The following is a 22906-nucleotide window of genomic DNA, read 5'->3' as shown; positions in this document are numbered from 1 at the left end:
TATTCTATATAGCTGGGAATATTCGACAGAATATGAAAATTGATGAATATGTAAAATGGAACTTGAGCTCGTCAGTGTATTTACGGTATATTTTTAAAGTCAGACGGTATGTTTCGGTCGGACAGTATATTTTATCGATAAGTCCACTGTTTATTGTTGTTGTTGAGGCACGTTGTATTATTCAGAAGAAATATTTTATTTTTATAAAAATGTCAACGGTGGGCACTGCGAAGAATGCCAGCGTGGCCGAGGTTCGTCCGGAGGCGATTTTCCGGGAAATAAATGCCGATCAGACGGAGGAAGTTGTCGAGATTGAGTCGGCCTGCATGAGCTGCTTTAAGAATGGCATCACCCGAGTACTGCCCACCAAAATTCCCTTCTTTCGCGAGGTGGTGATCATGTCCTTTAAATGCGACAGTTGCGGCTACTCGAACAATGAGATGCAGTCCGCATCCGAGATCCAAAAGTCGGGCATACGCATCGAGCTGGAGGCAAAGACGGCAGCCGATCTTAATCGCCGGGTGGTGCGGTCGGACAACTCCAGTATCAAAATACCTGAGGTGGATCTGGAGATTCCAGTGCAATCGCAGAAGGGTGAGGTGACCACGGTGGAGGGGATCATCGAGCGCACCATTGCCGGATTGTCGCAGGACCAGGAGAAGCGCCGCATCGACCATCCCACCGAGGCAGCATCTATTGATAACTACATCGACCGACTAAAGCAGCTCAAGGAAATGAAGAAACCCTTTCGACTGCTGCTGGAGGACATTTCCGGTAACAGCTTCATTGAGAACATTGTGGCACCAGCCACAGATCCACAGCTAAAGACAGCGTTCTTCACTCGGTCCAAGCAGCAAAACGAACAACTGGGTAAGTGTTAGGTGGGATTGTCTGTCGCAATGCCCTCAGCGTTCTCGTGGATAACTCCCACATCTTCTCCCCACCAGGTCTTTACGAGCAAAATCACGATGATCATCTGCTGCAGCCCATCGCCGAGGACGAGTGGCCCATCGATAATCTGCAGGGCGAAGTTCTGCAGTTTGCCACTAACTGTCCCAACTGCCAGGCGCCGTGCGAGACGAACATGAAGCTGACTGAGATACCCCACTTCAAGGAAGTGGTCATCATGGCCACGGTTTGCGGCAGCTGCGGCCACAAGACGAACGAGGTGAAGTCGGGAGGCGGTGTCGAGAAGCAAGGTGTGCGCTTCAAGGTTAGCATTTCCTCAAAGGACGATCTCTCGCGAGATGTGCTCAAGTCCGAGACGTGCAGTCTTTCGATACCCGAACTTGATCTGGAGGTGGGACCCCATGCCCTCTGTGGACGCTTCACCACCATCGAGGGTCTACTGGTGGCCATGCGCGACCAGTTGGACGGCACGTTCTTCCATGACTCGGCCGATGACAAAACAAAATCGAAAATGGATACATTTCTTGAGACATTCGATGCCGTCATGAAACTGGAAAAGGTCCTCACATTGGTGCTGGAGGATCCGGCTGGCAATACCTATGTACAATCGCTGAGCGATGATGATACAGAGGCGGATGACAAACTAATTGTGGAGAGATATGATCGCTCCTTCGACGACAATGAGCAGTTGGGTCTTAACGATATGAAGACCGAAAACTATGAGCAGGATGCGTGATAACCGATGTCGTGACGTTGCCCTACTTGTAAACTAGGCATTTATCTTAAATCAAATACAAATTAACTCTATTCAAGGCCACATCCAGTCGTTCATAAGAATATATTAAAAAAATTTTATTTGCAAAAGATTTGTTTAGGGTCTTTTCCTTTTCTTAGTCACACACCTTGCAAATTTACATGTAGAACTCATGTAAAAATGGCCATATGACAGCATTCCGATCACCACTTCTATCTATCGATAAATCGTATATTCAACATCCCTACGAGCAGCTGCTTGTCTTGTTGTGTAACTGAAACGGCAATTTTGTAAATATTTGGAAAATATCCCTTGAAAATGCACTAAAACAACGTACTTTTACAGAGCACGAAGATGTCTGCACCCGCCGCCCGTGGCACAACGTCGCTGCTGAAGCGCGCCTGGAACGAGATACCTGACATCGTCGCCGGCTCTGCCCTGGCCATTTGTGGCATCGTGATGGCCGGAATCGGAGTGGCCAATTATTATGCCAAGGACGGCGACAACCGCCGCTACAAGCTGGGCTATGTCGTCTTCCGTCACGACGATCCCCGTGCCCAGAAGGTGCGCAACGATGAGGACGATTAAAGAAAAGCCAATACAAACTAGCGGAAAATGTCATTCTCACTGCACCTTTTTTTTGCTTTATGCTATAGCTAAGTAAAACAAACATTTAAACGTACACACAATGGAATGAAGTTGGAGTTATTGGCTTTACTACACCCCATGCACGAATCTGCAATGGAATCTGCAGGCCTTTGTCGTGTGAAATCGCTCTTCGCAGAATCCGCACTTGATGCTTGTGCCATCCTTTGTCGGCGTGGCGTCCGTCAGCAACTCTAACGCCACATCTGTGGAAGATGGTGCTGCATGAGAGGTGGAAAATGGAAAAGTGTTGGATTACTTCATTTTGATAAGATCAGTATATGCGCTGCTACCAGTTTCAGGCTCTATTTTGAAGACCACCGTGTTGGGGGAATCATCAGTCTGATGAGCATCCTCGATCGCATCGCCTCTGGTGGGGTACGCCGGGTAGTCTACCTTGGGTTTCGCCTGTGTCCGGCTAGCCAGGCTGCGCTTTCGTCTCTGCTCGAATTTCAGCGCCACATTGAATTCCGCGTGGGCGGTTATCCAGGTATCGTGGAACTCGTAGGCCAGGATCACTTTCTTAACGCAGATGCGACAGATTTGCTTGGGGTAGTCATCGTTTTCATTTAAGGATGGCAGCGACGAGGGCAAACAGGTTGCAACTATATCCAGTAGCGTCACTTGCTTATTAAGGACCGTGACCTTCTCCTCAAAGATGTTAAGGGCCTCCAGGCACTCGCTCCCGCAAGTCCGACAGCAGCTTTCGAATATTTCCATTGTACTTTCTTGCCAGTCCTATCTCTCCTATTATCTATAAATATTCCTATAATTTTGTAATGATGCTTCTTGGCTTGCGTCCATATTGGAAGCCGGTCGCTACATCTGGGGTGTTCAAGAAAATGTGAAACCCCTGATACGGTTCGATCTATTTTGAAAAAAATGAATGCTTAATATGCATATTTGAAGATCAGACAGGTCATTATTTCTGTAAGTCATAATATCCATCTAATATCATTGGTAGGATAACCGTTGTAGTTCCCTAATGGTCGTGTACAAGTTAATGGGGAAAAGCATAAAGTGTGTGAGAGAGAAATAGATAATTTAGTTTTAATTTTAAGCCGTCTGAATGCAGCACAGTAGGAGAGATTATCGACTATTATATTAGAAAATAACGTGTTGGAATTATTGTATTATTATTAAATAATGTTGAGGGAAATTAATTTCAAGGATATTGGATTACCATATTCATATTGTCTTTAGTAGATCCATTGCAAGGATTTTCCGATTGAATGATTGAAAGATTCCACACTATCGACAATACCCTTACTGAGCTCAATAAACAACGCGCAGTGAGAAAAGCACTAACGCCTAGCTGTCATCGTCGCGGCCATTTATAGTGGTACTTTTTTTGTGACAAAAGCCGGTGCAGTGAAAAAAAGGTTGTCAAATATGTGGAAATATGCACTAATCGCCCTCCTGGCCATTTATAGTTGCAATGCAGTTTTGCAGACAGATGCCAATACACTGGTGCTGCTCGACAATCTGGCCATACGCGAGACCCACTCGATTTTCTTCAAATCGCTGCAGGGTAAGAGTCACCGCGCCCGGCTTCGGCTTCCTAACCTATGACGTGTACAAATTTTAATTGGGGAAAAATTGATTCCATTGCAGATCGCGGGTTTAAGCTAACCTACAAGCTAGCGGACGACTCCAGCCTGCTGCTGTCGCGCTATGGCGAGTATCTCTACAAGAATGTGATCATCTTTGCGCCCAGTGTGGAGGAGTTCGGCGGCGACATCAGTGTGGAGCGTCTGGCCAAGTTTGTGGACGACGGTGGCAATGTTCTGGTGGCCGGCAGTGAAAAGTCCGGTGATGCGCTGCGGGAGTTCGCCTCGGAGTGCGGCTTCGAGCTGGACGAGGAGAACGCTGCAGTCATCGATCATCTCAACTACGATGTCAGCGATGCTGGCGAGCACACCACCATCCTGACTTCGGCCAAGAACCTGATCCAGGCCGACACCATTGTTGGCAAGGAGAACAGCAAGGCTGACTCGGCACCACTGGTGTACCGAGGAACGGGCCTGATTGCCGACAAGGAGAACCCACTGGTCCTAAAGCTCCTCACCGCCGAGAGCAGCGCGTACAGTTACAATCCTCAGTCCAGTGTCACCGATTACCCGCATGCTGTGGGTCGCGGTACTCTGCTTATTGCCGCCCTCCAGGCGCGCAACAATGCCCGCGTCGTCTTCTCTGGATCCCTGCTCTTCTTTTCGGACGAGAGCTTCACCACGGCTGTCCAGTATGCTCAGAGCGGTGTGTTCCACAAGCTCTCCGGCAATCGCGTCGTCGCTGAGTCCATCAGCCAGTGGGTCTTTGGCGAGACCGGCCGCCTACGCGTTGCCTCTGTGCAGCACCACAAGGAGGGCGAGCTGCTGCCCCCAGGGGAGGCGTACACCATTACCGATCCCGTGATCTACACCATTTCCATTGAGGAGCTGGTGGCTGGCAAGTGGCAGGCGTACAAGGCGAGTGACATCCAGCTGGAGTTTGTGCGCATCGATCCGTTCGTGAGGACCTTCCTGAAGCAGACCAAGACGGGCAGCTATGAGGCCAGGTTCGAGATACCCGATGTCTACGGCGTCTACCAGTTCAAGGTGGACTACAATCGTGTCGGCTACACCCATCTGTATAGCACCACCCAGGTGTCGGTGCGTCCGTTAGAACACACACAGTACGAGCGCTTCATTCCCAGCGCCTTCCCGTACTACACGAGTGCCTTCTCCATGATGATTGGCGTCTTTATCTTTTCGTTTGTGTTCCTTCACTTCAAGGACGAGCCCCTCGGCAAACCGCTCAGGGAGGACAAGAAGTCGCAATAAAATGAATATTTAATACTTTAAAACAGCGTGCTTGCATCTTTAATGCAATGCAATCAAAATTAAAATCATTTTACACTGCTTTTCACCACTAAGCCCCTTTTTTGATATCATTGGGAGTCGCGGCACGCGTGCCGTTATACTATTCTATCCGGTATAATTTTGTATAAATACTATCTTATACAATATGTTTCTTATAGATCTTTCCACCGAATATTCAAGATGTTTCCATTCTGTTATATCTGTCTCACTTAGCCTGGAGCCGGCACTGGACGAGAAAGAGCGAGAGAGCTCTTGTCAAAGGTGTGGGGTGTGACATCAATGTAAACAAAGGGGGGTTTTAGAACATTCGTTCCATAATTTGTACATGCTTGTCCCACCATTTATGGAAATTTTGTATATTCCGATTTGAAAGAAACTTTGATGTTTCAATATCTTTAGTGCAATAGCCCGAGCCTATATTTATCTCGCTCACACTGCCGGCTTCTCCCATAAGGTTTTTATTGCTAGTCTCACCGCCGTTCCAGTCAGTTCAAGCCGAGTTTAGTGGAATGGCTATAATTAATCATTTTTTAAGGAGCAGGGCTATCGAGCAGGATCTGCCCAGCTTAACCAAATGTGTTTTCAAAAGCTGTGGATATTGCAGAAGGTATAGCAATTTATACAACATTGTGGCAACTGATTTTAGTGCGCGCCAACTAAATGTAGAGACTGAAACAACATCGAAATAGGGTATAAAAATACCATACTACATGAAAATGTAGTTTATATATAGCAAATGTGTATATACCGTGTATTTATCATGTAACAATTTACATTTCTGTTTACTGTTTTTGTTTCAATTTTTTATATAATAAATTCAATCAATCAACTCCCTTTGTCCTTAATATTAGCCAATCTTGTTGAAAATTGATTCATCAATCAAATTATATGTTCAGAGATAAGGGTCCCCGCTAGCTAGTTGTGTACATCAAACTAAATTTGACTTTCGACGGACAGAGAACAATTAACCCATTGTCGACCAGTGGGTACTAAAATACTAAATTGTAAAATATTCAATTTTATTTTCAACGGTTTATACGAATCCAATAAAAGCAAGTATTTAAAATAAGCCAGTCAAGTAGAAAATTGATTCATCAACGGCATAAAATGATGTGGGCAGAACTAAGGGTTTTAGTTAGCCAGCATTATTCAACGGAATATCAAAAACGAGAAATATGCTAAATATAACTTGAATTCGTCCGTATATTTACGGTATATTTTTTAAATGAGACCGTTTATTTTGGTATATTTCTGGGGGTCTGCTGGTCACATTGGGTCATTGTGAAATCGTTTTTCGTCGTCGTTTTTCGTCGTGTGCGTTCTCTGTGAAAAAGTCTTGAAATTTATAGTTTGTTCAACTAATTCAACGGTGAGTGCTATTTTAAACTAAGTTAAAATATATTGTCTGGCTTTAGATTACCTTGCTAGTAGCTAGGGGGGAACGATTTGTGAAAATAACATGCGGTAGAAATTTGTGGGGATGTGTTTTGGTTTGCGTGACTCCGGCGGCCGTCCAGCGGAGCCCCGTTTTTACATGTCTGCCTGCATATATATATTTGTACCTGGTTTTGGGGTGCTCCGGTGGCCAACCGTTGGAGCTCTAAATGTTAATTTTTCTCGTTTTCGGGGCTCTACTTGACGGCTGGCGGAGCCCCTAACTTTTGACGTCCGTCTGCATGTTTTTATTTTTGGGGTTCCGGTGGAGGGTCAGCGGAGCGCTGATTTTTAGTGCCGCTTTACATATAGTTTTTTTTTCTTGTCCGACGGATACACACACAAATGCACGAAGACGACGTGAGAGGTGACTTCGTTTTGCACGATGGATGCATTGAAGTGGGGTACCGTTTGTTGTTGCTCGAATTTTCAAAATGGCTGCCAGCAGGAGAGTAGCAACAAAATAGTTCAAGTAATTGTTATAAAGTTTTGTGTGTGTGTATGGAAAGATTGGATCATCAAAAAGGGCGCCAAAAATATTTGTACATATTTTTTGTTTGTAAGATAAAGTAATTTATTTATTGTTCAGGCGGTGGCTTTTTTGGTATGAATTTTTACACACATGCAAACACACACTCGAATGCATGTACGAAATAATGTATTAAAAAGTGATCTATTTAAACAGTTCTGTGAGAATTTTCGAGACAGTTGGAAACGAAAACAGCGCATAAGAGAGCACTTAAAATATCTATATATTTTAACAATATCTAAATTTGTATGGGCTTTTGCTTTTTGTATGGGTGTCTGTACCAACACATACACACATCCATATATACTCATGTGATTGTTTTATATTTTTGTGGAGTGCTGTACGAGCACACAGTTGTTCAAAGACATACATATATGTATATGTATATGTGGGCAACGAAAGTTAATAATCGGAGGCAAATGAATACAGTTTTGTGTAATAAAAAAAGGCGCGCAAAGAATAAAATACACGTGAATATACACATGTAGATATTAAGTGCAACTGCATATTTGTGTGACTAGTCATGCGCATTGGTTTTGGATCATGATTTGTGCTTCCAGAAGGTTCTCCACCCACCGCGCATTACAGTTTGTCTATTACAGTACCCCCCCCCCCCCCCCCTGCTTGCATCATTTTCTCTTGTCTTGAGTTTCGTTAGGATGTGCAGCTGTCACACACATACACATACAGACGGACCCGCACGCACACGAATTCACATGTAGGCTGAGAAACGACGCAATTTGTTGGCTGGCCTGGCCGCCACAACCACATGCGCTCTCTTTCTAACGCCAATCGTAGTAATGCCATCCCTCTTTGTCTTGGCGCTTTTTAATGCGCGCCAACGCAATAATTTGTTTTGTTTGTTTACTTTTTTGGCGCTTCGTACAATTTTACGTTCACTTCGCACACACGTACAAACCACCGCTCTGGAAAGTAAGTGTGTTTGTTCCATGCATATTTTTCCAGGCCAATGCAGATTGGGAAGAGGAAGACGATGAAGAATATTGGGTAAAATTAACAGAAATAGAGGGAAATGAAAAACCACGAATCATTACTTCAACTTGATTGATTCCGCATAAAAAAAAAAGAAATAAGTTGAAGAGGCGCGCAGCACGAAAAAAAAAAAAAGAAAGGCCCAGCATGGCACGACGGAAACGACTCACAAAAAGTATGGAAAAAGATCGAATCATGTTGTGTGCTCATGGAAAAAGAAATATATGCACTCGCACAATGGCTCAAGAGCGCGCTGAAGAGGCACTCGAAGCGAAGCTGCTGCTTGCTGCCTCTGTCGCCGCCGGGGGCCACTGCCATAGCTACGACTGAGGCTGCAAGCCCACCAAGACACCAGACGTCGTACGTCGCCACACGAGTGGATGTTTCTCAAGTGTTACCCAGAAAGCGCCGAATGCCAGCATAGGGAAAATGTAGAGGCAGCCGGCGCAGCACCAGCAGCAGCTAGCAGCTGGCCAAAGATTTCAACCCTCGCTGGGGTTTCCTCTGGGCCACAGCGGACTCATCGGCCACAGTTGGCTGCCAGTGCTCCGGCGCTGAGCATCGCCCGTTTGGGCTCTGGGCTCTAATCTAAGTCTAGAATGTGTAGAATAGGATCAAAGTCAGTGTTTATCCTGTTATTGAAGAAACTTCACTCAAATTGACAAAAATCAGTTACTAAAAATCAATTCAATTCTTTACGATTTTGCAGTCTTTGATTCAAATAAAGAAGAAAAATGGCCCGTACTAAGCAGACCGCCCGTAAGTCAACTGGAGGCAAGGCTCCACGTAAGCAGCTGGCCACCAAGGCCGCTAGGAAGTCGGCCCCGTCCACCGGTGGTGTCAAGAAGCCACATCGTTATCGTCCCGGAACGGTTGCTCTTCGTGAAATCCGTCGTTACCAGAAGTCGACTGAGCTGCTTATCCGCAAATTGCCGTTCCAGCGTCTTGTTCGTGAGATTGCTCAGGATTTCAAGACCGATCTCCGTTTCCAGTCGGCTGCCATTGGTGCCCTTCAGGTGAGTCTCGTCTCATAACGTCCCCCTCACCCCCAGATGCTCCCCACGAAAGAGAAAGAAAGAGTTGTCTAAAACTGCCGATGTCTGTACATTTTACAGGAAGCCTCTGAGGCCTATTTGGTGGGACTTTTCGAGGACACCAACTTGTGCGCTATCCACGCCAAGCGCGTCACTATTATGCCCAAGGACATTCAGTTGGCGCGCCGCATCCGAGGCGAGCGTGCTTAAGGAGGAGTATGGCCGCAGTTGAGTGTAACAATTCCCTTTTCAATGCTCGCGAAAGCGCTGTACTGCTCTCAACAACAAGCAGCACAAACAGCATGCAAATGGACATGCCGCATTGAAGGGGAAAACAAAAAAGAGTTGATTAATCATCCATTCATACACTTACATGTATACACTTACCATCTTTGTTTTCGAGCTAAGAATAGTTTAGGAAAAACAAGTTTTTTTAATTTAATCATTCTAACTGGCATTCGGGCACACGAACACACCCGGACGGCCGATTCGTATCAACATATGGTCCCTGAAGATTTAACTTAAACTTACATACACATATGCGTAACACATTATTATTATTGCTATTATAATTGTACATTAGTTTAAGTTTTTTTTCTATACATACATTTATATTGTAAGCCACCGTCGTCGCTGCGTCGCACACTATGGCTCGCTCTCTCACCCATCAAAAAGGTATGACCTTCTGGCCCGCCGCTCTTGTCGTTTTGAACATCGCCACCACATCTCCAACTGTCGTGGACGTCGCGCTGCTTGCTGGCAGATCCCATAAACTAATTGCCCTGTGGAGTGGTCCCGAAAGAAGCTGCTGCATGGGGCATGCCGCGCCAATCATCAAGCGAGTGCGAATGGGGACTGCCGGCAACAGCAAGTGAGCGGCGTTTGCGTGTGGCAAGACGACAGGACGGTATGGTCGGTTTGGCTATGCCGGGCGAGGGAGCGATGTCCATGTGAAACGGCGAGCGAACGACTGGTAGGCACACACCACACTTTAAAGACCCAACTTCAACAAAAACAACAACAACATGTGAAAATGGTATCCAACATAACACCGAAGACCGAATTGAGTACACTTATTTCTAAACATATATACATATACCACGTAAAAAAATCATACATACATACATCTTGTAGACACTAGATATAAATATATATCTTGTTTTTCTTCCTTTCGTTAATCCCGCATACTCGCGTAACCGAACAGCGTTACAAGAATAGACGACACACGTATACCATCCACCATCCTGTGTGTTGCGGCGAGAGTAGGGAGCGAAACGAACGGAATAAAACAGGTGGCCCCCGGCTCGCTCCGCTCTCTCTGTGTGGGGAGCGGGGACGAAGGTAGTTGATTAAATAAGTTTTAGAATTACATGCATTTTATACGTTTAGGCGAGAGAGAACGAACAGAAACAGAACGCTAACCCCATGGATGGTTGAGGGTTGGGGGAATTCAAAAACACACATATTGCAGATACAAGCGTAAAATTTAACAACAAATTACCCAATATTATATACATATGCTATATACTAAAAACATACATTATATACATACAAACATACATAGAAATAGTTTACCACAAAATTCAGCAGAAATCTTTATCCTTAAGATTACATGATGAGCGTATAAGAAGTATGAACCTATAGCATTCGATAACATCCAAAATTACCCAATAGATACAATTAACGAAAAAAAAACAAACACCCAACAAATGGCTAAACAAATTGTAAACCCTAAAACTCTTTTAAACTACAAACAACAACAATCACACACAAAAAATAAACGGTTTTTTCTAGAGAAGAAACCAAAAAAAAAAATTTCATGAAAGTGTTTCATTTGGTGGGGTTGTGGGGAGGGGTCTAAAGAGCAAGCTTCATGGTACAGTTGCCTACAAAATATGAGCAACGTCATTTGCGCTGCTCTGTCGACGTGTTTGATAATCTCTGCGCAGCTGTATGTGTGTGTGTTTATGAAAGAGAGAGACTTCTAGTACGGCCTGTGTGTTGGTGTGTAGCGTGCAAGTGGGTGGATGGATTGGCGGCTGGTCGCGGACTTACTGGGCGCCATATGGCAACGGAGGTGTACAATTAAAAGATGACCTGATCTGACCCCGCCCCACCACCCCGCTTTGCAATTTGCATAAGTTCATGTGCATATACATATGTACATATACATATGTATGTACCATTTTTGACAATGTTAACTGTTTCTTTCCCATTAAAGCTTCTCGTTTAGTTCCAATTATGGCCACAGCTTAAGCTTAAGTTGGCGGCGCCACTGAGTTTGAATTTGGCGCGCTTGGACGACCGACTTGCCCTACCGCCAAGTGTAGTACCAAAAACAGACACCACCCACAGCACGAGGATCATGGCGCGTCACTGGAGTCCAATAAATACAGTCCCTTGTATCATTATTTGCAACGATTAGCAGCAGAAACACCAGTATCGGGTTAGTTATATCATTTCTCTCAATGCTCTTTAAAAAAATATATAAAATCAACCATTACAAATTGTATGTTTAATCATCATTATACAAATATAACTCAGCAAAACACATCCGTAATTCTTATTTAGCTCCCATAGGAGCAATCAATCTATCTTCCTTTCGTTTTATATTTAATTTTTAATCGTATATTTCGTCGTAATCGTCCGGATCCGACCCACAAAATATAATATTCAGAGCTCACAAAAAAAAAGAGGGGGGCAGGTGTATTCCTCCACTTATTATATAATGAAATTGTTGTGTCGTCCCACATGATCGGGTAGGGATGAAGAGATATGCGGGGGTCAATGTAAAGAGAGTCAGCATCTGGGAACAAGACGGGCGGGAGGGACAGCTATGTTACAGCACGGGGCGCAGGTCGGCGCGTATCAAATAGAGATGTATAAAATAATCTAAAAACTAAATCTAGGAGCTGATTGAGATGTGTCCTAGGCATGGGTATGGGTATGGGGTAGATGGTACAAGTCCCAGTTAGTCCGCCGTCTCATGCTTCTCCGCATCTCCTGCGTGCTTGCTGCCAGGTGGTGCCGCCGCTGTTACGGGTGTCGGTGCTGCATTCTCGCCGGTTGCCGCTCCGGATGGTGGTGGTGGTCCGCCTGGTGTCGCTGCTCCTGCTCCTGGTCCGACGCTGCTGGGAGGCGCTGTTTGCTGAGGTGGCGGCTGTTGGCCATAGACTCCCACTCCCACACTGGCTCCGGTGACTGATCCTCCACTCGGCTCGTGCAGGTGTCCCGGAGGCGGTTGCTGCTGCTGCTGCTGCTGTTGTTGTTGCTGCTGCTGCTGTGGTGGCGGAGGTGGATTATTGCCGTGCTCGGGTGCATAGTGCACGCCCGGACCCGGATTGCCATTGTGCTGTGGCGGTGGACGCGGCGACATGTAGTGGGAGCCGGGCGGTGGTCCGTACGATTGCTGATAGGGGGAGAAGGGTGCATAGTAGGGCTGCGGCGTGGGATGGCCCCCGTACTGGGGCTGATAGTAGGGCGAACGTGTTGGACCGCCCGGCGGAGGTGGACCGTGCGGCGGTCCTCCGTAGTTGGCATAACCCGTGTGAGGTGGTGGCGGCAGTCCCGGCATTCCTGGCGGTGGCTGATGCGGCGTCATATGGGGTGGCATGTGCGGATGGCCCGGTGGCGGATGGCCCGGATGTGGATGCATCTGCGGCATGCCTGGAGGAGGAGCCGCTTGCTGTTGCTGCTGCTGTGGTGCCTGCTGCTGTTGCTGTGGCGGCAGAGGTGCCTGTTGTTGTTGCTGTACACTTATTGGCGGTGGCGTTGGCGTCGTCGCTGCTGTTGGAACAGATCCCGGTGCTCCTGGGTTGGCGCCCACTACTTCGCTGACAGCCATCGGCTGTGGCGGTGGTGTGGGCGTTGGCACGGGCGTCGGCGTTGGCACCTTGCTGGGTGGCAACACCTTCAGCACATCCTTGGGTGGTTCTCCTATCGTTACGGTCGACTGTGGTGGCAGTGCGGCGGCCATTTCCAGCTTCTCGGGCTTGATGGGTGGCGGAGGAACTGAGGGCTTTGGCGGTGGCTCAATATCCATGGGCTCTGGATCCGTCTTGCTGGCAGTTTCATGGACATGCACAACCGGGGGCGCAGGGGCTGGTATTGGCAGTGGATTAGGTTGCGGCGGCTTGACCGTGACCACTGACGTTTCTTTCGCTGGGGTCAAAGCTGGTCCCGGTGGCGCCTCCTGGGCTGGTGCTGGCGCCGGTGTTGCTGACGGCTGGCCGGGCTGCGTCGGTGGCTGCTGTTTGGAGGCCTCCTCGTTCCTACTGGCCACCGCAGTGGGACCACCACCGCCGGGCGCAGAAACGGGGCCCGTCAAGGAGCTGTTGTTGTTGGTATTGTTGGGCTCGTCAAGCCGCTGACGATCACGCTTGATGTCCTCGTACATGCGGTGCACCATCTTCTGGAAGGTGTCGTCATCGACGGCGGGCTTGCAGTGGCGCTTCAGCTCCTCCTGGAAGGCCTCACTAGACTCCACCATGCGTTGCTTCTTCGCCTCGAACTTCTCCTCCATCTGCTGCAGCTCCGCCTCCAGTTTGGTCTGGTGCATCGTCAGGGAGCTCACCTGCCGCTTGAGGACCTGCATCCGTGTGGTGGTGACCACGGATCGGACGTCCGGGACCACAGCCTCCGAGAAGATCTCATTGATCAGGCGATGATTGCGCAGATACCGAGCATAGGCCATATGCTTGGCCGTGTAGCCCTCATCGAGGTCATCTTCGTCCTCCGCTGGCTGGATGTCGATGCGACGCTCATGGGATTTGCTGCCACCGCCGCGGGACGGCGTCTCGTGCATATCCACATCTGATTTGAACTTGCTCTTGGCGGACATGTACGACTGATAGGCGGGCGTCTGGTGGTATGCCTTGAGCGCCTTCTCATACTCCACCTTCTCCGCCTCGTACTCGTCGATGAACTCCGTTTTCTCCTCATCGCTGAGCAGCTTCCACATGGCGCCGATCTTTTTGCCCAGCTCCCACAGCTTCAGCTCCGGGTTTTGGGCCTTTACCATGTCCCACACCCGCTTTGAGTACCGCATGTAGGGCAGTATGGGTTTTTCTGGCGGCTTCGGTGGCTTGGGCAGGCGTGATTCGTTCTGGTTCTTGCTGCTGGATGATTTCGTCACCTTTTGTGGTGTGAAAGCCGGATTACCATAGTTGCTGTGCGTGAAGATGGGCGTTTGGTCCTTGTTCCGGTCCCCACCGCCACCGCCGCCAGACGAACGAGACCGGCTGCCGCCTTGGAGTGGTGTTACCGGTCCGGGGCCCGTTGGCGCACCCACTGCTATCTGCTTGTAGTTGCTCGGCAACGCCATTATCATTCATTCACAATGTTTTAGTTATTTAACGGCAATTGCATCTAAACTATACACGATTCAATGGTTATTTCATCGACAACAACAGAAAAATTTTCATGTGGACGCCATTTTTCTCTGGTTTGCGTCGGTGTGAGGTATTAGGGATGGTTAAAAATACACTACTATATCAATATATCGATGTCTTTGAATAATATTAATATACTTGGATTATTATGGATATTATGGATTGTGTTAGGGGATATATCATGGACGGAACAGATCGACACTATTTTTCTGTTGTTTCACTGACTACTTGATGCTTAATTGGACCTTATTGGCAGAAATCCTGCACATCGAATATATCGATGGTTACGTCAATCGCTAGTTGCAAGTGTGACCGTACTAAGTGCTGCTCTGACAATCAGTTTTACCCAAGTTGGCAGCATCGTTCACTTTAATATTAGAATTATAAATAAACAAACCCAATGTTCACCAGGCGTGCAGTAGCTCGGCTCAGCCGCTTAAATACACGTTCTGCTAGCGCTGCAGGCTATCACAGCTTATGCTGGCTAAACACAAATCAAAACCGGGTTCCTACGGCAACGACGGCCTCTGAAGTCTTCAATCAAAATAATGGACCCTTGAGACGGCGGCTGTTTAGCAGCCAAATCGAGACGGAGAGCTCCCTGGACACGGCCACCTACGAGCGAGTGTGCTCCGAGACCCTTGACGGCCTGTGTGACTATTTTGAGGAGCTGACCGAGAACGCCACAGACCTCATTGGCACCGACGTGGCTTATGGCGTAAGTGTCTAGATTTTGCACCCAATGGTTACATCACGCTAAATGGTGTTTATTTTTTGTTTGCGGCAGGATGGTGTGCTCACAGTGAATCTGGGCAAGAGCCACGGCACCTATGTGATCAACCGCCAGACGCCCAACAAGCAGATCTGGCTAAGTTCCCCCACCAGCGGTCCCAAGCGCTTCGATTACGTTGGCACACCCAAGGCCGGCAAGTGGATATACAGGCACACGGGCCAGTCGCTGCACCAGTTGCTGCAGCTCGAAATACCAAATATTGTTAAGTCCCAGACCGTGGACTTTATGCAGTTGCCCCACTGTAGTTAAGAATTTAGTTCCTTGATAACATAAAAAGAGTTGATCGATTACCGCTTTACATTTTCGCTCACTTTATTGGTTGTGCTAAAAATGGGGATGTTTTAAATGTATTTTTTATTACAAAACAAAATATTCTGTACACTTTGGAGTGCAGATTTAAAGGTCCGCCCAATCGTGACATATGTATCTTTATTGCTCTGCCAAATGAGGGGACGGGACAGATGCTCACTGATTCATTTATTTGAATTTATTTATTTTAAAGGTAAAAATATGTTTTTTTGCAACGTATCAATAGGCTTTTGAACGGTAACAGTACCGTATAGATCTCGGCGCTTGATACAAACAATTTCTTGTACAAAAGTTTACACCTTTACATATTACTTTTCATTTTATTAACTACAAAACAAAAAAAAAAAAAAAATGATGCCGGCAAGACGTGACCTTTCTTTGACTTCAATGTGGCCGCTGTACGATCTCCCGATCCGTTCCGTTCCGTTGATATTAAGTCGGACTAGTGCCCTGAACATGTTTCGCACTTTATTTAATCTGCCACCGCATGTTCACTTTCGCGCATCCTAGAGTTACGTTTTACGAAAAAAAAAACTCCCATCTCGTGGCAGGAACAAACCTGATGATCGATATCGAGGAGATGTCACCAACAGTTGGATCCCGTTCATTCGAACCTCTTCTCTAGCAACTAAACTGCGCACACACCCATGCGGGTGTGCATGAGCTAGAATGCGACAGACTGATACTTGAGTATGGGTGTATGCGTACGCAGTATGTATATGTGTGGATGTAGATTTAATCGCCTTAAGGTTAACTTAAACTAATGACGAGGCCCAAACATATTGTTGTACTGCTGCGATGGGTGGGGCGTCTGCTGGTGCTGTTGTTGCTGGGCGGCCGTGTAGTTTTGCTGCTGCTGCTGCATGTTGTACGGCGGCGGCGGGGGGACGACACCATTGTTGGCCCAGGGATTGAGTGGTACACCGCCATAGCCGGGCATTTCCTGCCCATGTCCCTGGTAGTTTGAGTAGCCGGGATAGGAGTAGCTGCCGTTATAAGTGGTGGCACCATGCATCTGCGGATCCTGACCAAAATGATGCGACTGCATATGGTATGCCGGATTGGCATCCTGCTGGCTATATCCCGCCTGCTGCTGCTGCTGCTGCATCATGGAATTGGGATTGAGCCCACCCATTTTGTTGGATCCTTGTTGCTGCTGCAGCTTCTTTGCGGCGGCACGTGAAGACTTACCCGGAGTACTAGCACCAGTTGGATTTTCACGTTCACGATTCGCCTGCTGACCGCCACTGCCACCGCTGCCTCTGCCTCCGACACCTTGCTTGGTGAGCGTGTCCATCAGATTGGCTATAATCGATTCAGTGTCCAGCGAAAACTTTGAAGAGGCGGCCGGTTTGAAAGTCAAAGCATTCGGCGAAGATGGAACCGGCACCACAGACGGGAGGCAGCTGCCGCCGCCGCCTCTGCCACCAGCACCGCCGCCATTCGAGTCGCAGGCCTTCATCACCAAATCATCAAAATTGTAATCGTCGTCGTCATCATCGTCGATAAGGAGTCCTGGGGAAGAGCGTCCGACGCGACGCTGCTTGGCTCCCTGCATAGCGGGCATCTCACGCTCAAAGCTACGACGACGGGTATTCAGCGAGGACAGAGCAGCGGCCGTGGCAACCGCGGCAGCAGCCGAAGAAGACTTGGACGATGAAACAGTTGCCGCAACGGCAGCAGAGACGGATGAAGTATTTTCCGGATTGATGGTGCCAGCGACGCGTGAGAGAAAATCACTGCACGACTCCCCGTCGCCGCTGAGCTCCGCCAGATTCACATACTTGCGGAGACATTCGACACGCATCGGTTCCTGGACCTCAAGCTTGCGCAGATGCCCGATCAGATGGACCTGTTCCTCGCTGGAGAGGAACTTGAAGTTCTGTAGCAATGTCTGCAGATCGGAATCGGTGAGGGACTCCATGCCAGTGGGATCCGATTTAGACGCTACCACCGTTTCCACCTTCTCCTTCTTGTGCAGATGACTTTCCACCTCCTTCATCAGCTCGTCGATATCAATCTCAATGGGATCCGTCACAGGCTTTTCCTTCGTCAGGCCCAGCAGATTGAGGACTTCGGAGAAATGAAATTTCTTGCCCGCCAGCCGACGGCTCTTCTCGATCTTTGCCAGCGTGGCATAGAAATGCAACAGCCTGTCCATATCCTCGCTGCTCATATCATAGTAGCCCTTGCCGACCAATGCGCTGGCCAGCTTCGCGCAGACAACATTCCGATCGAATGGCAGCTGGGCGGGCGATGGCGGTATGGGCTTCGCTTTGTTTTTTCCGCCGTCTTTCTTGGCTAAAATGGTACGTGAATGCACCCATGGGAAACGGGCGAAAAAGGAGCACAACACAAAAACAAAAAAAGGAAAAAGTTAATCGTCAATCAATCGTCATGTATCAAACACAAACGTGTGTGTGCGATTCAATCCCCCTCAGAGGAGATCAAATCAATATCGAATTACAGTACAACGGAATTACTTGGAAATAAATTACATTTTATACTTATGGATGGTGTGGCGGCGGTGGTGGAAGGACGCTTGCTGCTCTCGCTTCCACAGGGCGTTGCGGGCGTTCATTTTACACTTTGTTTTTTACACTAACCAAAAAGGAAAGAAAGCTAAACTCGAACGCGAAAAGGGTCCGAACGAGCGACGGGTTCATTGTGGTGTTCATTTTCCATCCGGAATGGAAAAGCAGAAGTACAAAATGGTGTCCCAAAATGCGTGAGATACCGATACCGATACCGGACCGATTTAAGTCGAAAAAAAAAACAAGGAAAGTACCATGTGGTATGCATATATACACATTTATTGATCAAGTATTTGCTGAATAACGGACCTTAGGCCTCGCGCACACTATAGCTGAAGGATAAGCCGAAAACGGAGCTGAGCCAAAAGAAACTTTCAGTAGGTAGATATGAGCTTTATTTTAGCACAGTGAAAGGCTGATCCGTTAGCTACATACTATATGTATATATGTATGTCTATATGTTTGCTGTTCCCTATAGATCTGCCCGCACTTTTCCCCGGCCTTTCCGTAACTTTCGATAACACAATTTTAATAGCCTCGAAAACACCTTATCCCCTCAAATATCCCTTAAAATTATTGCTTAAAATATTTATCAATATGTGTATATTTCTTCCTTTTTTCTCTCTCCTACATTTCCCTTTAAATTTAATATTAAAAGCAGGTAATTTTTTTTTTGCATTTATTTTTTCCTCTGATAAATTTTACTTTAATATTAATTGAATTATTTTTTACCCTTCTATATTTAATAGGATTAATTGTTAATCAAATAAATATTCAAAATATTTATATATTATGCCTGTACTTTGCGATCGCGCAAACAAAAACGATTAAAACATTTACTGAGAATAAAAACAAAGCGGAGATTATCTAGTTGAGCTTTCAAAGCTCTCCGCCTAGCTTATAGGAGCTTTTGCAGCTGCGTTCGGCGCCGCTTTCGGCTATTGTGTGCGCGCGTCTGTCCCCTTAAAAAGAGACTATAAAGACTATTTTGGAGAAAGATGGACCCCCAGCATGTTGAAAACAAAAAGGTACAGATCAACCCTTTATTCCAAATTCAACTTTGTTTCCGTTCGAATGTAATGTAATTTATTGAAAAAATTAATATATTATTCGTTTAGCCCAAGTTTATGCCCCATTGCAACGGAATGACATAGGTTTTAAGAGTGTATCGATCGGCTTAAAGTCCATGCTTAAATACCTTTCTCATTCGGTTACAAAGACACACACAAAATCGGTTTCATTCGGGTTTTTAACCAACAAAAAAAAAAGAAGAAAAAACTGAAGCCAGAGGATGCTTCAAACGCGCCCGAGCTTCAAGGGAAGAATCGCGATAGAGGCGCGAGATGCCGACGGACAAAACGAATGTTGAATACCAGGACTAGGGGATACCTTTTGCTTTACGGACTTCTCAACTGAGAGCTGGAGACCAGAAACCTGGCGTAGAATGAACACTAAATACTTACCGCACACACACACACACACACACACACGAATATCAAACGCGATAAAAGATAGGATATAAGGGGGATTTGTAGATGCTAGGCTTAGAGTATAAGATAAATGAGGGGTGTTTAACATACCTTTCTCTTTCACTTGAAAGATGATGCCCGCTATATTCGTGATCAACTTTTTCACAACGCGCACTTTTTGCGGATCATCCAGCACTTCGGCTATGAGGATGCCCTTCAGTTTCTCTTTGGTTGTCTCCAAGAACACACAATTATCTTCGTTCAGGAGCAGATCTTCGGCAGCATTCGCTTGCACCATCTCCATGGCCAGAGCCTTGCTGAGCAGACTCAAAGCCTTCGGTCCGAGACTACCCAAATGATCCTCGACGGCTGATAGCATGCGCAGCACACTGACCACAGTGAGGGGTCCATCGTCGGCCACCGGGGGCTCTGTATCCTTATCCAGCGATTTGGAGCGTGCCTTTTTGGGCAAACTATATTCGGGATAGACACGCGAGTCCATCACACGGAATGTCTCCATTCGCTCATACGCCGCACCTCGGCTAAAGCTGCCGCTGCGATAGAAATCTGCGTCACTGGTGCGCTCCCTTTCCCTATCCCTGTCCCGCTCCCGATCGACGCTGCGACGTTCCGCGTAGCCACCACCATCACGCGGTCGGCCATGATTAGATGACAAGACCTGATGACGACGATGATAGTAGACCGGAGAACGAGAGCGACGTCCCCGCTGAGGGCTACGCGAATACGGGCTACGCGAACCGTTGTGTCTGCTGTAGTGGCGTCGCGACGAACGGCTGCGTGATCTGCGCGCTGGATGACGGCTTCCTCCTCCCCCAAAGCCACGCTTCGGCGACTGCGAATGCGAGCGAGATCGTCTGTTATAATGGGCACGATTTCGCGATGATGGATTGGGTGTTTCGTCATCGCTAATGTCGATGACAGTTTCAGGAGCACCGCTGCCTCGATTGTTGCGAAAATTCGGCTTACGGCGGACATGGGGCGGCCCCGACGAAGGGGTGGCTGATGCCTCACGCGGACTGGAGACACGTATCTTGTAGCGTTCCATGAGATCCTTGGTCTTCTCCTCATCTTCGTCGGCCAGCTTGAATTTCTCCTTAAGTTCCTTTTTGATTTTGCCGACAGCAATATTGAAGAGCTCGACGCGCCTGTCCTTCCAGTAGCTAATCCATTCGGGCTTGTAGTCGTAGCTATTCGGATCGGTCTTCTTCTCCTCCTGCAGCTCCTTGTAGCGACGATTCCAGAACTGCTTCCACTCGTCCGGATAGTCGGGATGCTTCTCCGGAAACGATTCGTATGTCTCAGTCTCATCGCGCAGCTGCTTCAGCTGCAGCTCGAGCATGCAGCGAAATTTCTCCCATTTGTACCGCTCCTGGGCAATCATCGAGGCCTGCATGGACAGCTCTTTGGGCGTGGGAAGCTGTTGTTTGGGCATTTTACCAGGCGCCGGTGGCGAACGATTGGCCCCACGGCCACTCGGCGATTGCTCGTCGATGGGGCTTCGCTTTTGGTTTGGGCCAAAACTTTCGTCATCACTCGAGATGGCATCAAGGGCAATGATGCTGCTGCTGTTGTTCTCTTTCGGCGCGATCTTGTCGCTGCTCTCCTCCTTCTGCATATCCTGCACAAGTTTGCGCGCCTCCTCCACGAAATCGGGGCCAGAGCACTCGTCGAAATGGAACTTGTTACGCACCTGGCTGCAAAATTTCGAACGATATTGACTAAATTGTGAGCTGGGCACCGACACAATACGACGCGCACGTCCGCACTGCTTTTCAATCAATTGGCAAAGAATGCCAGTGGCAATGACCAGATCGCCGCCACCGTTGGGCGTGCGTTTCTGTATCTTTTGCAGGACCTCGTAGGCCTTCTGGAAATGTTTTTGCAAGTACTTGTTGCGATGGGACAGCGATGTCCAGTGTACAAACACCGTTCGCACATCGTTGTAGTTGCTGCACAGGACACAATAGTAATTGGGCATCAGGCGTCCCTCTTCGATCAGCTCGACGCAGTATTCGGTGCCAATTAATGGTCCGCGTGTGTAATCATCAAGTTGCTTTTGTATGATTGCCGGGCGGGACGAGGAGTCGTCTTCCTCAAAGCCGGGCGGCACTGGTTCGCCCGGCAAAAAACTCATCGTTGCTGCCTATATGGGATCTGGGAAAACCGGCGCACACAATCTCGAATCAATCTTTAAACACCGACAAAACCTGTCCGAATACGAAGCACATGGTAGTAAGAGAAATTAGGCCCGATCCCTACTTACCTTGTTTGGGTTTGTCCAAAACCAAATTTCGATCTGATTTCGGTTCCTCCTTGCTACCGCGTTCACTCGGCTTCCGTCTTCTTTTCTCTTTCTTTTCTTGTTTTTTGCAGCACTGTTTTTTGTTCACTCAACACACGCCGACGCACACACACACCTTTTCTGGAGCGGCTAGCGTCCGTAGATGTGGCTTCGCAGTTTAAATAGTGCTACTTACAATACTTGCGATTGACCTTTTGTGCTCTAAGTACAATGCAAAACACTGCAATATACGTTTGGCCTCCTTTTTCTTCGTTTTTAAAGCGGAGAAAAAATATTTATTTACTTGTCTCGTACATCCAGTGTGACCGCAGTGTTATCGATAAAGTATACCGTCCGACCCTCAGAAATATACCGGAATATACCGACTCATTTTCAAAAAATACCGTAAATATACTGACGAGCTCGATTTCTATTTTACATATTCCTCGTTTTTAATCTTCCGTGTAATACTCTCAGCTATATAGGACATTTAACCATGCCCACATAATTTTAACCAATTAGTGATTTAATTTTCTACTTGACTGGTGTATTTTAAATACATGCTTTTTATTGGATTTTGTCTAAAAAATGGTTTTACAAATGGTCAAACAAAAAACAAGTAGCGAAATAGGCCAATCAAGACAAACGAAAAAGGATAGGAGTTCATATTGCTCAATTTGGAGATTCCGTCGAATATTACTAGCTAGCTACTATCCTCAGCTCACTACTCATAATTTTATCCGTTTTTAAATCGGTTTCCTACAAGACTGGCTAAATTTAAGTTTTCATCTTTATTAAGGTTTATTAAGGTTTAAACAAAAACAATTTCCAATGCATTTATTATGTTGTTACACGGTAATTACACGCAAACTACACATTTGCAACATTGTATGTAATTATCAAAAGCGACACCTGAAGGTCATTTCGAAACGATTGTCGACCAAAGGGTA

At 47.1% G+C, this 22906-nt stretch overlaps 8 protein-coding genes across 8 annotated transcripts; 5 read left to right on the top strand and 3 right to left on the bottom strand.

The window, feature by feature from the left end:
* The first annotated feature begins 143 nt into the window (after nucleotides 1–143).
* On the top strand, nucleotides 144–1726 carry Zpr1 (zinc finger protein Zpr1). Its single transcript, XM_001354887.4, has 2 exons — nucleotides 144–870; nucleotides 948–1726. Exons 1-2 carry the CDS (start codon nucleotides 210–212, stop codon nucleotides 1643–1645), a joined length of 1359 nt encoding a protein of 452 aa, XP_001354923.2. The 5' UTR covers nucleotides 144–209; the 3' UTR covers nucleotides 1646–1726.
* A 97-nt stretch (nucleotides 1727–1823) lies between these two features.
* On the top strand, nucleotides 1824–2352 carry NdufA3 (NADH:ubiquinone oxidoreductase subunit A3). The gene is made up of 2 exons (XM_001354888.4): nucleotides 1824–1953; nucleotides 2009–2352. The coding sequence occupies exon 2, from the start codon at nucleotides 2018–2020 to the stop codon at nucleotides 2249–2251; it is 234 nt and encodes a 77-aa protein (XP_001354924.1). The 5' UTR covers nucleotides 1824–1953; nucleotides 2009–2017; the 3' UTR covers nucleotides 2252–2352.
* On the bottom strand, nucleotides 2270–3152 carry Dlip1 (Dorsal interacting protein 1). The gene is made up of 2 exons (XM_001354889.3): nucleotides 2602–3152; nucleotides 2270–2529 (listed from the first exon to the last, which is right to left on the bottom strand). Exons 1-2 carry the CDS (start codon nucleotides 3026–3028, stop codon nucleotides 2381–2383), a joined length of 576 nt encoding a protein of 191 aa, XP_001354925.1. The 5' UTR covers nucleotides 3029–3152; the 3' UTR covers nucleotides 2270–2380.
* A 475-nt stretch (nucleotides 3153–3627) lies between these two features.
* Ost48 (dolichyl-diphosphooligosaccharide--protein glycosyltransferase non-catalytic subunit Ost48) lies at nucleotides 3628–5222 on the top strand. Its single transcript, XM_001354890.4, has 2 exons — nucleotides 3628–3839; nucleotides 3923–5222. Exons 1-2 carry the CDS (start codon nucleotides 3701–3703, stop codon nucleotides 5128–5130), a joined length of 1347 nt encoding a protein of 448 aa, XP_001354926.2. The 5' UTR covers nucleotides 3628–3700; the 3' UTR covers nucleotides 5131–5222.
* A 1191-nt stretch (nucleotides 5223–6413) lies between these two features.
* Nucleotides 6414–10917, top strand: His3.3B (Histone H3.3B). The gene is made up of 3 exons (XM_002134195.3): nucleotides 6414–6538; nucleotides 8835–9141; nucleotides 9241–10917. Exons 2-3 carry the CDS (start codon nucleotides 8860–8862, stop codon nucleotides 9367–9369), a joined length of 411 nt encoding a protein of 136 aa, XP_002134231.1. The 5' UTR covers nucleotides 6414–6538; nucleotides 8835–8859; the 3' UTR covers nucleotides 9370–10917.
* Nucleotides 10918–11719: 802 nt separating this feature from the next.
* Bap111 (Brahma associated protein 111kD) lies at nucleotides 11720–14779 on the bottom strand. Its single transcript, XM_002134196.3, has one exon. The coding sequence runs from the start codon at nucleotides 14486–14488 to the stop codon at nucleotides 12131–12133; it is 2358 nt and encodes a 785-aa protein (XP_002134232.3). The 5' UTR covers nucleotides 14489–14779; the 3' UTR covers nucleotides 11720–12130.
* Nucleotides 14780–14891: 112 nt separating this feature from the next.
* fh (frataxin) lies at nucleotides 14892–15640 on the top strand. The gene is made up of 2 exons (XM_001354891.4): nucleotides 14892–15267; nucleotides 15337–15640. Exons 1-2 carry the CDS (start codon nucleotides 14950–14952, stop codon nucleotides 15589–15591), a joined length of 573 nt encoding a protein of 190 aa, XP_001354927.3. The 5' UTR covers nucleotides 14892–14949; the 3' UTR covers nucleotides 15592–15640.
* A 215-nt stretch (nucleotides 15641–15855) lies between these two features.
* LOC4815335 (uncharacterized protein CG7065) lies at nucleotides 15856–22334 on the bottom strand. The gene is made up of 3 exons (XM_001354892.4): nucleotides 21939–22334; nucleotides 19766–21882; nucleotides 15856–17952 (listed from the first exon to the last, which is right to left on the bottom strand). Exons 2-3 carry the CDS (start codon nucleotides 21807–21809, stop codon nucleotides 16412–16414), a joined length of 3585 nt encoding a protein of 1194 aa, XP_001354928.3. The 5' UTR covers nucleotides 21810–21882; nucleotides 21939–22334; the 3' UTR covers nucleotides 15856–16411.
* Between the last annotated feature and the right edge of the window lie 572 nt (nucleotides 22335–22906).

This window comes from Drosophila pseudoobscura, chromosome X (genome assembly GCF_009870125.1).
Source record: "Drosophila pseudoobscura strain MV-25-SWS-2005 chromosome X, UCI_Dpse_MV25, whole genome shotgun sequence".
Taxonomy (NCBI): Eukaryota; Metazoa; Arthropoda; class Insecta; order Diptera; family Drosophilidae; genus Drosophila; species Drosophila pseudoobscura.
Note: the sequence above shows the minus strand (reverse complement) of the source record. Positions and strands in the feature narration are given on the sequence as shown.